This window comes from Rhinatrema bivittatum, chromosome 1 (genome assembly GCF_901001135.1).
Source record: "Rhinatrema bivittatum chromosome 1, aRhiBiv1.1, whole genome shotgun sequence".
Classification (NCBI taxonomy): domain Eukaryota; kingdom Metazoa; phylum Chordata; class Amphibia; order Gymnophiona; family Rhinatrematidae; genus Rhinatrema; species Rhinatrema bivittatum.
The window spans coordinates 696,141,516-696,157,170 of NC_042615.1; the positions used below are offsets into that span (position 1 = coordinate 696,141,516).

The window sequence follows — 15,655 nt, forward strand, 5'->3', positions numbered from 1 at the left end:
ACCAGAAGAATTGGAATGTGTCAGAGACGAAGATGAAGGAGATGAAGGAGAAATTCGGCAATGCAGGATCTCGAGGATCCTGTGGAAGAATATTTGGATCTGGAGGTAACCCCTGGAAAAAAACTATGTAATAGAAGTGATGTGAGACATCGTTTCTTCAGTCGTTGGGCGGGAAGGATGGTCAGGTGGTCTTGTAGATTTTTTAGATGCTTGACCAGTGTTTTTGGCAATGGAGATGTTGGTCTCTTTTTGGGATGTTGAGGATGAGAAAGTATATCCGGTTATGAGTCCTAATTTCCAGCCAGTTCATCAATTATAAGGTCGGATAATACTCGCGAAGGAGAGTGGTAATGTCCGTGTAGGGATGCAGAGTGTTGCAGAGCAGACCTGGCTGAAGATGATGCTCCAGATTGCAGTGTAACATGCTTTGTTTTTGAGGTTGATTTTTGATTTTTCAAACAGCCCAGGGATTGTCTTTAGGATCTCTGAAGGAGTATGAGTAGTCTTCTTATGCTTATGAGTGAGGTGCGTCATAGCCTTATTAGATGTGTCGTGATGCATCGTGACTTGACGATGTCAATGGGGTCGATGCATGCGAAGGTGTCGGACGAGGCAGAGTAGGGAGACAACGCAGGTTTTGACGGTGCATGCATCATATCCGAAGTGGTGCTCGATGCAATCTGCATGGATGACGACACAGTCTGCCTGGCACAGCTCTCAGAAGCCGAATGCACACATCAAGAATTCTCAGACCGGGGTTTCTGCTTACCCGGGGAGGACTTTGTTGATCTTCTACCCACTGGACAGGGGGCATGCGAGTGCCTCAGACTCTCCATTTTCTCTGCCCTCTGTCTTCTGCCTTGCGGGGACATTCTTCCACAGTCCCTGCATGCGGCCTGATCATGATTGGGACCGAGGCATAAATAACAATAGTTATGCCCGGTCACCGACATGATCTTACCACATGAGCAGTACTTTAATCCCGGGCTTCTAGGCACCTTGTCTTCGTTTCTTCAAAGTGAAGTTTTTTGTCTTCTGAGGTGATGAGAGAGAGTTCCACACATCTGTGCAGTACCGCGGAAAACAAACTGAGGGAAGCTTGAGGAGCGCCGGAAGTCGAGATCATGCGCACTTCAAAGCTCTTCGAGCTTAGAGAGAAAGCTCCGCCTTCGTGACATCACCCACTATGCAGGGCTAAATGCCATGCTTATCAAAGGAAAAAAATGGGAACATGCATAAGACCATTGGTAAAACATTATAAACATCTTCAAAATCATACGGCTTCGTAAGAGATCTTTATACACAAGCGGACAGAGGTGAGTCTTCAAAACCTTCTTGAACACTTTTGTATGTCCTATAGATCTCAGTTCAGCTGTTAAAGAGTTCCATAGAGTAGGGCCTGCAATTGAGAATGTTCATTGATTCATCTCATCCTCAGCCCTGTCTGCAACCCTCTTTAACATATACATGCTGCCCTTATGCCATCTGCTTGCAGGACTAGGAATCACATTACATTTATGCAGACGATATTCAACTAATTCTACCTATAGAAGATACATTAGAGAAAACATTAAAACTGGCTAACATGTACCTAGACAATATAAGACAACTACTAAAATGAATGGAACTTGTGATTAATATTGAGAAACCAGAATTTCTACACTTAGAACAAAAAAATACTGAAAATCAGTCAAACTCCAATAATCCTCAATAACAACCAGACAATTGAACTAGCGGAAAAAGTACGAAACCTGGGAATAATAATGGACCCTGAAATCAATCTAAAATAGCACATATCACTGAAAGTAAAGGAGGGATATGCTAAACTCATGGTACTCAGGGTTACAGTTACTAACACTAATTTCCGAACAGTTCTACAGGCACTAGTCTTCTCCAGCACAGACTACTGTAATGCCCTTCTACTAGGACTCCCAAACACAACATTAAGACCACTTCAAATACTTCAAAACACAGCAGCTAGAATACTAACCGGTAAAAGGAGGAGAGACCATACAACTGAAACCCTGGCGGAATTACATTGGTTACCTATCGAACACAGAATAAAATACAAAACCTTATGTACCATACACAAACTAATACATGATGAGAAATCAGACTGGCTAAACACAGCATTATGAGTACACGTCCCACACAGAAACCTTCAATCAGCAAATAAAGTACTCTTAACCATTCCTTCAGTAAAAACGGCAAGACTTACCCAAGTGAAAAGGGCCTTATCACTAGCAGGCCCCATACTTTGGAACACAATGCCTCTAGAGATCAGATTACAAAGAGATCTCAAAACATTTAAGAAAAGTTTAAAACATGGCGTTTTAAACAAGCATTTTATAAAGCGACGGGAGAATAGAAAATATATAGGAATAGGCAGAATAACACCGGCGCACAGCACTTAGGAATACACAGTAGAGTGGTCTACAAACTCTACACCACTATAAACATAATTGTAACACTATGAATAAATGAATTCTACCCGTGAACAGTACCTTACTGGTACATTTGGTCATGACCTACTTCATTGAACAATAGTCTTTAATGATATATTGTAACCGAACCTTTAACGGCACTTGTTAGAATGTACTACTGTTCGCCCTCACTTAAACTAATTTATGTGCCTACATGTAAACCGCTGTGATGGTATATAACTTACCGACGGTATAGAAAAGATTTTAAATAAAATAAAGTGCACATATTTATAAGATATGACATCAAGAAGGCCCTGATTTGAAGACCATGTCAGTGCAGTTCCTTACCTGTAACAGGTGCTCTCCTAGGACAGCAAGGTATTAGTCCTCACGTGTGGATGACATCATCCGATGGAGCCCAGCACGGAAAACTTTTGTCAAAGTTTCTAGAAGCTTTGACCAGCACTTTGAGCATGCCCAGCCTGCTGCTATCCACGCAACCACACAAGGTCCCTCTTCAGTCTCATAACATAGCAAAATACGAGCGAAAAATAGAACAAACCGAAAGGAGAACCCACTCCATGTGGAGACTGGCAAGATTCCTGTCCTAGGAGAACACCTGTTACAGGTAAGCAACTGCACTTTCTCCTAGGGCAAGCAGGATTATAGTCCTCACATGTGGGTGAATACCAAGCTCCAGATGGCCCCTGCGAACAAGAAAGACCTACCGCGACCGAACAAGCTGCCAACGAGCACAACACAACTGCAGTGCTGTGGATTAGCGGGGGTCACGGTCTGGTTTCCAGAAAGGCAATAAGACTTGGGTTCAAACCTGGAACAGGTTGCGCAGGATGGATTGGCCAAAGACACTGTCCTGACACCCATTTTTATCCAAGCTATAATGAGCCAAAAACGTGTGAAGGGAACTCCAGGTTTCAGCTCGGCAGATCTCGATGGGGACTGCACATAAATGCGCCACCGACGTCGCCATAGCCCACACAGAGTGAGCCTTTAGTCTGCCAGCTAGCGGACGACCTGCCTGAGCATAGCAGAAGGCAATGCAATCCACCAGCCAGTTTGACAACGTCTGTTTACCCACCGCCACTCCCAGCCTGTTGGAGTTAAAGGTCACGAGGAGCTGGGTGGCTGTTTGTGGCCAGCACTGCAATCCAGATAGAATGCCAAGGTCCGTTTACAGTCCAGGGTATGAAGAGCCTGTTCCCCCGGGTGGGAATGAGGCCTCGGAAAGAAGGTGGGTAAAATGATGGACTGATTGATTTGAAAATCAGTTACAACCTTGGGCAGAAACCTAGGATGCATACGCAGGACAACACAATCGTGAAAGAACTTTTGTGTATGGTACATAGGTAGCCAGAGCCTGAAGCTCACTGACCCTGTGAGCCAAAGTAATTGCCATCAGGAATATAGCTTTCCAGGAGAGGAACTTCAGGGGGCAGGAGCGCAGTGGCTCAAAAGGAGGACACATGAGCCGCGCCAGGACAACATTGGGGTCCCAAGAAACAACCAGAGGCCAAAGGGGGGGCTTCAGCTGAAGGAGGCCCCACAAGAAGCGGCCCACTAAAGGTTGGTCCAAAACTGGTGTGCCAGCAACACCCCAATGGTACACACTGATGGCGCTAATGTGCATCCTGACTGAGCTGATCTAAAGCCCAGATTCAGACAGATGCCACAGATAGCCCAACAGTCGGGGGAGGGGGCATGAGAAAGGGTCCAAAACATGGCCCTCACACTATATGGAAAACCTTTTCCACTTCAAGCTGTAGGAATTCCTGGAGGAGAGCTTTCGAGACACCACCAGGACCTGGGAGAGAGTGCAAGAACTTCAAAGCCTGGAGGACTACGCGTTCAACATCCAGGCCGTAAGGGCCAGTACCCAGAGGTTTGGATGGCGCAAGTTGTCCTGGTTCTGAGAGATAAGATCTGGCGTTGTCCCCAGCCAGATGGGTGCGCACACCAACAGGTCCTGCAGAAGCGGGAACCGGACCTGTTGGGGCCAAGAAAGTGCCACGAGTATCATGGTTCCTCTGTCCTGCTGAAGCTTCAGCAGAGTCCTTAAGAGGAGAGGCAGAGGGGGGTACTCATACAGCAGGCCCATCCCCCAGTGGAGAGAGACTGCATCACAGGCCGGATGGCTGCCCCCCTCCCCAATATTAGGGAGCAATACTTTCTCACCTTGTGGTTGTGCAGGGAAGCGAAGAGATTCACATCCGGTGTACCCCACTGGCGAAACAGCTCAGTCACTACCTTCGGGTTGAAAGACCACTCGTGTGGCCAGAAGGAGCGGCTCAAATGGTCCACTAGCACAGCAGGTAGGTTGCTCGCAGAGACATTCCCTGAGAAAGGGCCCAGGTCCACACCTGGACTGCCTCGTGGCAGAGGAGGAACAAACCCGTGCCGCACTGCTTGTTGATATACCACATCGCAATCTGGTTGTCCATCTGAATTAGGATGTTCTTGGACAACAACTGGTTTCTGAACGCCCACAGAGCATATAGAATTGCTCGAACCTCCAGGAGGTTTATCTGAGAGCGGGCTTCGGAGGTAGTCCAGAGAAATTGCGAGTGGGTACCGTATAGATAGGCTCCCCAACCTTGAGGGGAAGCATAGATGGTGAGAATCACCTGAAGCAGAGAGGGCTGGAAGGGAAGCCCTTTGTGCAGGTTGGAAAGATATTCCCACCAGGATAGACACACTTGTAGGAGGTTTGTGACAGACTGGCGTCTAGAGAGCCTGGGAAGCCTGCTGCCACTGGGACCATAGGGTCCATTGGGCTCTCCTCATGCAGAGGCAAGGCAGAGGGATCACATGGACGGAGGCCACCATGTGGCCCAGCAGGTGGAACAGAAGGTGAGTTGGCACCCTCCAACTGTTCCAGACAAGGGCAGCCAGTGAGGCAAGGGCGATTGCCCGGTCTCAAGGCAAAAAAGCTTTTGCCTGCACCATGTCCAGCCTGGTGCCTATGAAGCCCAGCTGAAGAGACGAACAGAAACGAGACTTGGGGTAGTTGATAACGAACCCCAGTTTGTACCGTCTGCACCGTCAAACGGGCCGATACAGTAAAATCGCGGGAGAGCGCCGGCTCTCCCGGCGCGTGCACAGGCCATTGTCCTGTGCGCACAATACAGTATTTTAATTTATTAAAATTAGGGCCGGCAGTAAAAAGAGGCGCTAGGGATACTAGCATGTCCCTAGCACCTCTTTTTTGACAGGAGTGGCGGCTGTTAGTGGGTTTGACAGTCGTCGCTCAATTTTCCCGGCGTCTGTTCTCGAGCCCGCTGACAGCCACGGGTTCGGAAACCGGACGCCGGCAAAATTGAGCATCCGGTTTTCGACCCGCAGGCCTATTTCAAATTTTTTTTTTTTTTTTTAAACTTTCAGGGCCATGATATTAAGTTGGAGGTTGCACAGAAAAGCAGTTTTTACTGCTTTTCTGTGCACTTTCCCGGTGCCCGGAGAAATTAGCGCCTACCTTTGGGTAGGCACTAATTTCTGAAAGTAAAATGTGCGGCTTGGCTGCACATTTTACTTTCTGCATCGCGCAGAAATACCTAATAGGGCCATCAACATGCATTTGCATGTTGCGGGCGCTATTAGGTTCGGGAGGGGATGGACGCGCTATTACCCCTTACTGAATAAGGGGTAAAGCTAGCACGTCCAAAATATGCGTCCAATCACGGGTTAACAGTGCGCTCCGCCGGAGCACACTGTACTGTATCGGCCTCAAAGTCAGAGCATGCAAGGCTCCTGAGCAGGAGTTGCTCTTGAAAAACCAGTCATCCAGGTAGGGGAACACGTGCACCGAGCTACACCCGAGTAGGTGGTCACCACCACTAGGCATTTGGTAAAAACATGGGGTGCCAATGCCAGCCCAAAGGGCAGCACTTTGTACTGGTAATGTGCTTTCCCCACCACGAAGCGGTGGGGAAAGCACCAGTGGTTCAGTATAACTGCAATGTGTGCATAAGCCTCTGAGATCGAGGGAGCAAAGCCAGTCTCATCCTCTGAGAAGCAAGATCAGCATGCCTAGAGAGACCATCTTAAACTTTTCTCTTACGAGAAACTTTTTCAATGCCCTGAGGTTGAGGATGAGGTGCAAGCCACCATTCCTTTTCAGAATGAGGAAATACCTTATAGAACCCTCAGCCCTGTTGATTGTGAGGGACCAGTTCTATTGCGCCCGCCACGGGGAGGGTGGCGAGTTCGGTCTGAAGAATGACCTGGTGGGCAGACGAACCCCATGATGGACATGGAGGAGAGGTCTCCAGGAGCCGACTGAAGTTTAGATAGTACCCCTGACGGATGACAGTGAGGACCCATCAGTCCGACGTGATCTTCTCCCAGTGATGGGCAAAGCACAAAAGCTTGCCACAGACCGGGGGATCCGCCGTCAGGAGTGCGGTCAACTGACCTTTGCTCCCTCACCACCAGTCAAAAGCCCATGGCCAGAGCTTGCTGGGGAGCCAGCTGGGATCTAGGTGCTCACTGTTGGCGAGGACGGCCCCTGGAGCCGGTGCGTGACATACAAGCCCGGGAAGCTGGAGGATAATATTTCTTCTGCCAGTAAAAAGGTTTCCGGGAACCCAGTCTAGAGGATTTCCTGGACGAGGATGGGCTTTCTGAGGCACTAGCGGATAGCTTATCCCCAAAGAGATTTTCACCTGTGCACGGGAGGCTGGCTAGTCTACCCTGCACCTCCGGCTGGAGGTCAGAGGCCCGAGCCATGCCATTCTCCTGGCGCCGATGCCCACGGCCACTACGTGGGCAACTGTCTCAAAGATATCGTAGGTGGATCGCACCTCATGCTTTCCCGCTTCAAGACCCAGCAGGGTAATGGCCAAGAGGGCCTCCTGCTGCTGTTGCGGAAGGCCCTCTGCAAAGTCCTGGACCCGTTTCCAGAGACTGTAGTTTATACTGGGTCACGTAAAGCTGGTAGGTGGCAATGCGGGCCATCAGCATGGCACTTTGGAAGACTTTCCTGCCCAGGGCACCAAGCTCCCTGTGCTCTTGACCCGGAAGGGCAGAGGCATGAGTATGGGAGTGCCAGGCCTTTTTCAACGCGGACTCCACAACCACTGACTGGTGGGGGGAGATGCTGCTTTTGAAACCCCATGGCCTGCTGCACCAAGTAGGTGTCATCGGCCTTTCTATTAACGGAGGAGAAACAAATGGGGTGCTCCCACATACTGAGGAGGATGTCCTTAAAGATAACGTGGATAGGAATTACCACCATCTCCTTAGGAGCGACAACAAACTGGAGCACTTCCATCATCTTATGCCGCGCATCCGCCTCCGTAAGCAGCTGAAAGGGAATGGCGTCAGCCATGGTCCTAACAAACCCTCCAAAGGACAAGTCCTCGGTGGGGGGGGGGGTGACCGGCACCATTCCTCTGGTGGAGAAGGCTCCAAGAGAGGGTAGTCCAAGTAATCTGAGGATGAGTCTGTGGAGTCATCACCCCAAGGACCGTAAGGCCCTTCCTCCTCACTGGGACCAGTGTACCATGGGCGAGGTCCATGAGGAGCATCGACTCTGTGCTCCAACGGCTTCGGAGGCCTCAAGGACACCGCAGGTATAGACTGTTCCCCTGGCATTGAGGGAACCGGAGGTCGCAGTAGACCGGAAGAACCCGGCAAAGGCTCAGGGAACCATGGTCTGGGAAACGCAGTACCAGGCGGATCCTCCTTGGAGGACCCAAGAATCAGGATTGCTCCGGTGGGGGGCATCTGTGGCTGCTGAGGAACCGAAGGTATCTCTCGCACCAGCTGCATCAGAAGGGTGCCCAGGAGGACATCCAGACGTTCTAGCAGGGGGGCTAATATCAACGGCAGAGACTCGGGCACCGATATGGGGGCAGGTGACATCAGCAACTCAATGCTCTGGAGTGCTTTGAGCACTGTGGACTGCACCCTGCGGTCCAATTCCTCCTGAAAGCCCAGAGTGGTCAGGACTGATGGAGGGGAACGAGGCATCACTGGCTCTTCCTCTGATCTCAGAGACGGCATGGTCCCCAGTACCGGTGTCGGTGGGGAACACAAGGGACTACCAGGGGCATTGGAGGATGGGGCCTCCGATGGCCGGTGTCACTTCAAAGGCAGCTTGGCAGGCACCAATGCTACCCCAGAGCCGGCGCCATGCGTGGATGGCGACCAGTGGTCATGTTTGCGGGATCTTCTTCGGTCTGTTTGAACCTAAACAGAGTCTTTTATCCAGCTTTTGAATACAAGAAGAGCTTTCAAAACTGCTCTGAGCTCCAGCAAGTTTATATGAAGATTAGCTTCCAGGGTAGACTAAGTTCCTTGTGTACATGAGGAGCCTAACTTTAAAACCTATTTGTGGTATTGAATTTGCACATTTAAGTGGACATGCAAAGATTTATTCTAGTATTTTTCAAAGTGTGCAGCAGGAGATGCAGAGTTTCTAAAATACTGCGCAGCTCTGCTTTAAAACTATACACGTATGTTTCAATATGCACAAATATTTGGAACATAACGTAGGTGCTTACTTTCTCTACCTATTTTAGAAACATACGTGTGTATATTTTAGATGTAAAAAAAATCATGTTCGTGTTGTAACCCCAATCTATACACTGATGCATATATTCTATAGAAGCATGCATGTATACAGTTTTGAAAATAGTTGCACTTGAAATCACCTATACCTGTCAATTCACCCAGACCCTCCAGCACTTCACCCAGAATCACCACCAGTAAACCCAAGCTACACACCCAAAAACTGCAGACAAGTCCAAATTCACTTATGCTAGTCAATTAGCAGATGTAAAATTACACAAAGTTTGATCATTTATATGCATTTCTCTTATAAAATAAAAACTTCCACACACACCACTACCCTCTCCTGAAATGCCTCTAGTCAGCCCTCTTTGCAGCAAAAATACATGTGAACTTTCGATGTTTATGCACATGCTACTTATACATGCTACTTATACATGACTATGCAATTTTTACCTATGAAAAATGTATTCAATATTCTTTTATTGAGCTTTCCACCCTCGACAGAATGGCACCTGTCTTTACACATTGAACTTTAGGGTGATAAAATGGATGACCTAGAAGAACATATGGAAGCATCCACCATTGTAAGGGGAGAACTAAACCGTTAGCAATTAGAATCTTATTTATTTATTTAATAAACCTTCAATCTGTGGGGACAATCTTTCAGGATAATGGATGAAGGTGTTGGTTTCAACAATATTTGAGGTACCCCTGCGCCTTGTCTCATGTTTAAATACATTAGTGGTTTACTTTTGCATTTATTGTAGGGGGCCATGTGACCTAGAAACAGCTTCAAGGATCTTGCTGTTACTTAAGGACAATATGAGAGAATTTGTACCATTCATAATCAATTTTTTTATTCTGTGAACTGAAGGGAAGTTACTATGAACCTTAGAAATTCCAATCTCCTTGAAACATAAATCCTATTTTTGTTTTCTATGGAAAATACGTTTGATATTAGCTAGTTTAAATATGTAAAAAAACACAGTGCGCTTTTCTTGAAATGTGCAGCAACTACTGCTAGGTACTTTGCGAAGACTTTAGTCAGATCTACTGGGAGAACTCTATATTAAAAGTGATTTCCCAGAGCAAACTGAAGATATTCCCTTGTACAATTGGTGAATTGGTATATGCAGGTAAGCATCCTTTAGGTCCAACGTCATCAGCCCAACTCATCTTTAGAAGAGGCAGAATGGTGCCCAAAGAGTTCATCTTGAATATTTCTTCTCTTCAGATAGGAGTTTGTCGAATTTTGTTGTAGCTGTTCGAGTTAAAAATGCAATGCTGAGGGTCACGTTATGTCATGAAGAAGCACGGACATGTCGCGAGTGCTCTCCGGGGCCCCACCCAATTATATTTAAAAAAAAAAATCATCAGGACACTTAACTCTGTTTTCATTACTGCCGACAATATCCTTGCTTACCAGAGCATGGTTCCTTTGCGAGTTCCAGGTGAAATTTCACCACTACTGCCCACGCTATGACGCAAACGGCAAAGAAGGAAAAAGAGAAGCTCCGTAAGATAGCGCCTGGAGAGGAGTAGAGGATGACGCAGTAAATTTCACACCAGAACTGTAGGGCTCCCCTTTGGCGTTGGCGACTACATAAAAGCAGCACACAATGGCTGCTTTACTGCTATCTCCCAGGAAATAGAAGGGCTAGATAATAAGCTCACTACCTATGGTCAGTGAATTCAAGAGACAGAACAACCAGTCTCTGATTTGGAAGAAAAAGTGACGCAGTTAGAAACTGAACTGCAGGGCCTGCACAAAAGCCATTAATCTTTTACTAGCAAAACCTGATGACTTGGAGAACCACTCTCAGAGAAATCTTCGTTTGGTGGGTGTCCCTGAGGGTGTTCCTGATATCACCTTGGAGTACTCTTGGAACAATGGCTTGTATCCTCTCTGGGCCTTACTGGGGCTAATGGGCCACTACATATAGAAAGAGCCCAGAGGTTAGGCTCTCTGACCCAGAATAAGAACAAGACACAAGTTGTCATTTTTCGAGAACTGAACTTTGCTCATAAAGTGGATATCTTGCAAGCTTACCGTAAGTTACTGCCTCTTCTTTATGAGGCATAAATCTCTCTCCTTTGTGTGCACATAATTGATTCAGAAGAAATTAAGGATCACATTGTTAACCCCTGATAAACTTAAGGTGATCCACCCGGACAAAGCTCTATATTTTGAGGAAAGCGGCGGCAGCAATGCAATTTCTGCAATCTTTGGATACTCCTTGATGGTTATTAGTTTTTCACTCTTTTTGGAGTTCTCAACTTCTTTGACTAAGGGGAGGCCCCCATGGCTATACACACGATGACCAGTATCCCAGCTGGGCTTATAGGGCAGTGTGTGATTATCCTGAGTCTTTGGGGGTTTTTTACATCATTTTTCTTGTCCTCTCTAGGTTTTGGTAGGATGGATAGGGGAGGGAGTCTGTTCTTTGGGTATTGTTCAGTGCTGCTTATTTGCTACTATGTTAGTCACTGAAGGGTGATCAGCTATGGACACATTTTAAGTTCGTTACTAAACTCTTGGAGCTATTTCGGAGGGGAACCCAGGCTGGGAGGTCTCTTTCCCTTTGTGTTAATCTTATACATTCTTTTCCTGTTATTCACTAAAAGATTTCATCTTGGGTAAAGAGCTGAAATGCGTATCTTGGAAAGTTTGTGGTACAGGCTCCATAATGAAAAGATATAAACTGCTGCAGGCCATGAATCATATGCATGTGGATATTGCAATGCTACAGGAAACACATCTTATAGACTCAGAGAATGATAAATTAAAGAAAAATTGGGTGGTCAATGTTTTCTTTGCCTCTGCTACCTCCCCTCAGAGCGCGGTTGGCTATTCTCTTACATAAGTCTTTACATTTTCAATTACTTAAAATGATCAAAGGTGACTGCACATACATTGTTGTGGAAGGTCTAGTAGGTTACATATTTTTACTGGGAGGTGTTTATGCCCCAAATGACTATTCCAAAATTCTTTTGCTAAAATTGATATTGTTTCTAAATATTCTCATGTCCCAATTCTGCTGAGGGAAGACTTCAGTATAGTAACGGATCCTTGCATAGATCGGATACAGGCTAAGCCACTGTCAAATCAGGATTTGAGGCAGGGCATACCTTATCTGTCTGGCCAGCTCTATTTGGTAGATATGTGGAGGTTTCTACACACACTTCACTTAGATTTCACTCACCTTTCTAAAGCACATGACAAAATCCCAGACAGACTATTTGCTTCTGTTTAAAACCTTTTCTAAAGTTGTACATGCTGGGATTAGCCCATTTGAAATTTCTGACCATGCCCCTGTGCGGCTCCAGTTGGAGGGCTTCCTGGAAACTAATAAACCCGGTTCCTGGAAAATTCCATCCTATCTGTATCATGATTCAGAATTCCATTTTTTATTTGATACAGAAATGGAAGGAATTTGAACACTTTAACGAAGCACACAGACAATACCCTTTGTTATTTTAGAATCGGCGAAGGTTATATTAAGGGGAGATGTTATAGTCTATACCGCCCAAAAGCAAAAGTTAAGATCTAAAGAGATTTTTGGTTTGGAAAAACAGGTACAAATTGATTGGAGACTGTTTGCTACTGATCCTACCCCTGACAATAAATTGAGGTTCCTTAACATACAAGCTGATTTGAATACCTTTATACATCAAACAAAAAAAGCATGCTATATTAAAAATATAAATTTCTCTTCATGGCAATAAAGCCAGGAGACTGTTGGTCAATGCGGTGAAATGATGGCGAGGCAAAACTTATGTGGTAGCTACAAGAATGAGGGGTAGCAATATTGTTAGAGATACTATACAGATTGGGAATCTCTTTGTAATGGTTTCTGCCATGGCCCGGACAAACCTCGCAAAGGTCAGGTCCTCGGGCGGAGACAGACACCACTCCTCTGCAGGAGATGGGGCCAAGGGAAGATCCCCCCCGAGTCATCGGATCAAGACTCTGCGGTATCATCCCCCCACAGTTCATATGGGGCCGTACGTAGATAGAGATCGGTGGCAATGTTTCCTGGACTTCCCACGGTGCTCGGCCCGGTCTTTCCCTGGCGCCAAAGAGGAAGGAGATGATCCAGATATCCTGGAGCGTGAAGACACAGATGGATGGCCAATCCCCAGTACCTCTCTCCATCAAGGGCCCTGGTGGAATGGTGAACAGTGAAGTCTCGGTGTCCATCAGTTCCTCTCAGCCTTTTGGCATCAATACCCCTAACGCCAGAGTCAAGGGTTCAGACTTCTTCGAACCAAAGACTTCTCCATTTTATACTACTGAGGGAATTCTGAACACAAATCTATCTACCTTTTGGGATCTTGCCAGGTACTTGAGACTTGGATCGACCACTGCTGGAAATAGGATACTGTCTAGGGACCTTTGGTCTGACCAAGTATGGAAATCTTATGTTCTTATGCTTAAGGCTGTGCTGGGGAATACTGCAGTATAGCAAATTATAATAATCATTGCAGCTGGTAATCAGGGTGTAAATTATAATGGCTAGATTACATTTTTGAAAAAGTTACAACTATTCCTTTCCTAGGAAAAGATGGAATATCAAATGGAAATAAAATATCAAAACTGATATTGATGTACATGGAAGAATATGTCTTCCCCATGGTGGAGATGCGTTTCCACTGAGAGTTGGTGATTAAGAAGGACAGAATTCGACTGGAGGATGTTCTCTAAAATGGAGGCTGGCAACAACAGAGGTCATCTAGACTGGCTTGCCCAAAGAATTTCAAAATTGGGTGGGTTATGTTTAAGTTTGCGATGACTGAGCCATTAGACTACTACTGAGATAAGCATTGAGATTAGAAATGAAAGAGGGTTGCTTGTCTTATTTAAACACTTAACTGGATGTCGTCAGTAGATAGTTGACATTCAATGTGACACAACATGGATGATATTGCAGATTGATCAGATGCAAATGTTAAAAAGGACTGATGAGAGGACCAAACCCTACAGATCTCTGCATCTAAGTCTTTATTTTTGGAGGGTTGGGAGTGGGAGGGGAGCATTTATTGATTTCTGCCACTGAGGAATGAGCTGAACCACTAGAGATCCAGTCCATCTATACTATTTTCTTCTAATGCAGTAATAGGAGCTGATGATCAATATGCATTCATAAGCAACAAAATGTATCTATCAATACAATATGCCATAACTTGCCCTCATGACATTTCCAAAATCTAACCAATGTAGTTTGCGGGTGCCTGTACAAAATATGACAATAACAAATATAGATAACTCCTCACATCACAGACCAGCAGAAGGAAATACGTTTTGTTGAGAATTCAGGGCCCTTTCCATATATTGACCTATTTAAATTAAAAACTTCTCCGATGCAAGTTAGTTGGCATATGGCAGCACTTACCTGTTCAGTTCTATTATCTAGTACATATCAGTTAAACATCCAGTTACACAGATACAGTAATTTGTTTTGTTGTTTAGAAAAACCTGTTTTCTTAGGACCCTTTTTCTTTTCCATTCAGAATTACAGTTTTTTTAATATATTGAATTTTTCCAAACAACTACACAACACTTACTTTCAAAGCACGCTGAAAAGTACTAATGGACAAGAGTGCCAGGTCTTGCTGTTCTTCTGCGTAGCGTACCAGGTAAACATACACTAATTTCTTTATCTATACAAGAAAAATGCAATTAATAAAATTAACAACATTACAATGTTTTTAACACACTTAGAAAACTGAAGGAAATACAAAAGTCTTACATCAGACCAGGAAAAAAAAACAAAAAACCAACAACTAGTCCTATTCTATTAAGTTATAAAAAGTTGTGAGTATTGTTACAAAAGAAAAAGTACAAGTTCTTTATCAAAAGCAACCATGTTCTTTTTATTCAACTCTCAGTATGCTCAGGGCATCAAAACAAAATATACTGAATCTTTACAAACTTGTTCCTTAACAAAATAAAATTATGTATCATCACTAACCTGAAAAGGATTTTTTGTGCCAGTTAGGGCAAAAAGCATAACAATATTAAATCACAGAAGGTTGCAAAACACTAAATTTGTTCTTGTTCTGCTTTAGATTAGAATCAATCAATACTGACCACAAGAGGCCTAGGCAGTGAATGACTGCAGGTGTGCAGAGAAAGCCTTCTTTCCCTGAAACCACTCTGAGACCACAAATGGGAGTACTTAGGGCTTCGTGACTATACCTTTCTCTTTACACTTACCTTCATTCAATGTTACAACACTCTTTGCTGTGACACTAATCATAACAGGGACCCATTAGGTTTCAGAAACAAAGGCAGATCTGTTTAATTAGTTTATCAATAGTAGTATATCAAACTTCATGACTTATTGACTAAACCTTTGATTATTTTTGTTCAGTATAACCAATTCCATACTATGTCACTTTTTGTATCTTTTGCCATTTAACAATCTACAAACCACACATCCCAACCAGCCTAGAGCAGCATGCACTTGAAAAAAAATGAGATTTATAAGACAATTTTCATAACACTATGAATGGTCTTTGATTCTCTCAAGTTAAAATAGATGTTCAAGTTTATTCCTGATGTTTTCAAAGATTAAGCATGGCTGGGAAAAAAATCTCTAGCATTTTCAGATAAAATAGCTCACTTGGGATTAAATGTGGTTTTCACAAAAAGCAAAAGCTACCATGATTATTTTGACAAATTATATTTCTTTTGTAGT

General features: G+C 45.0%; 1 protein-coding gene across 1 annotated transcript in view; it reads right to left on the minus strand.

Moving 5' to 3' along the window:
- The window catches only part of AP3B1 (adaptor related protein complex 3 subunit beta 1), a 1,093,919-nt gene that overhangs the window by 961,587 nt on the left and 116,677 nt on the right, over window positions 1-15,655 (minus strand). The window contains 1 exon segment of the mRNA XM_029575420.1: window positions 14,520-14,615. Within this exon segment, the coding sequence (XP_029431280.1) occupies window positions 14,520-14,615 (96 nt within the window).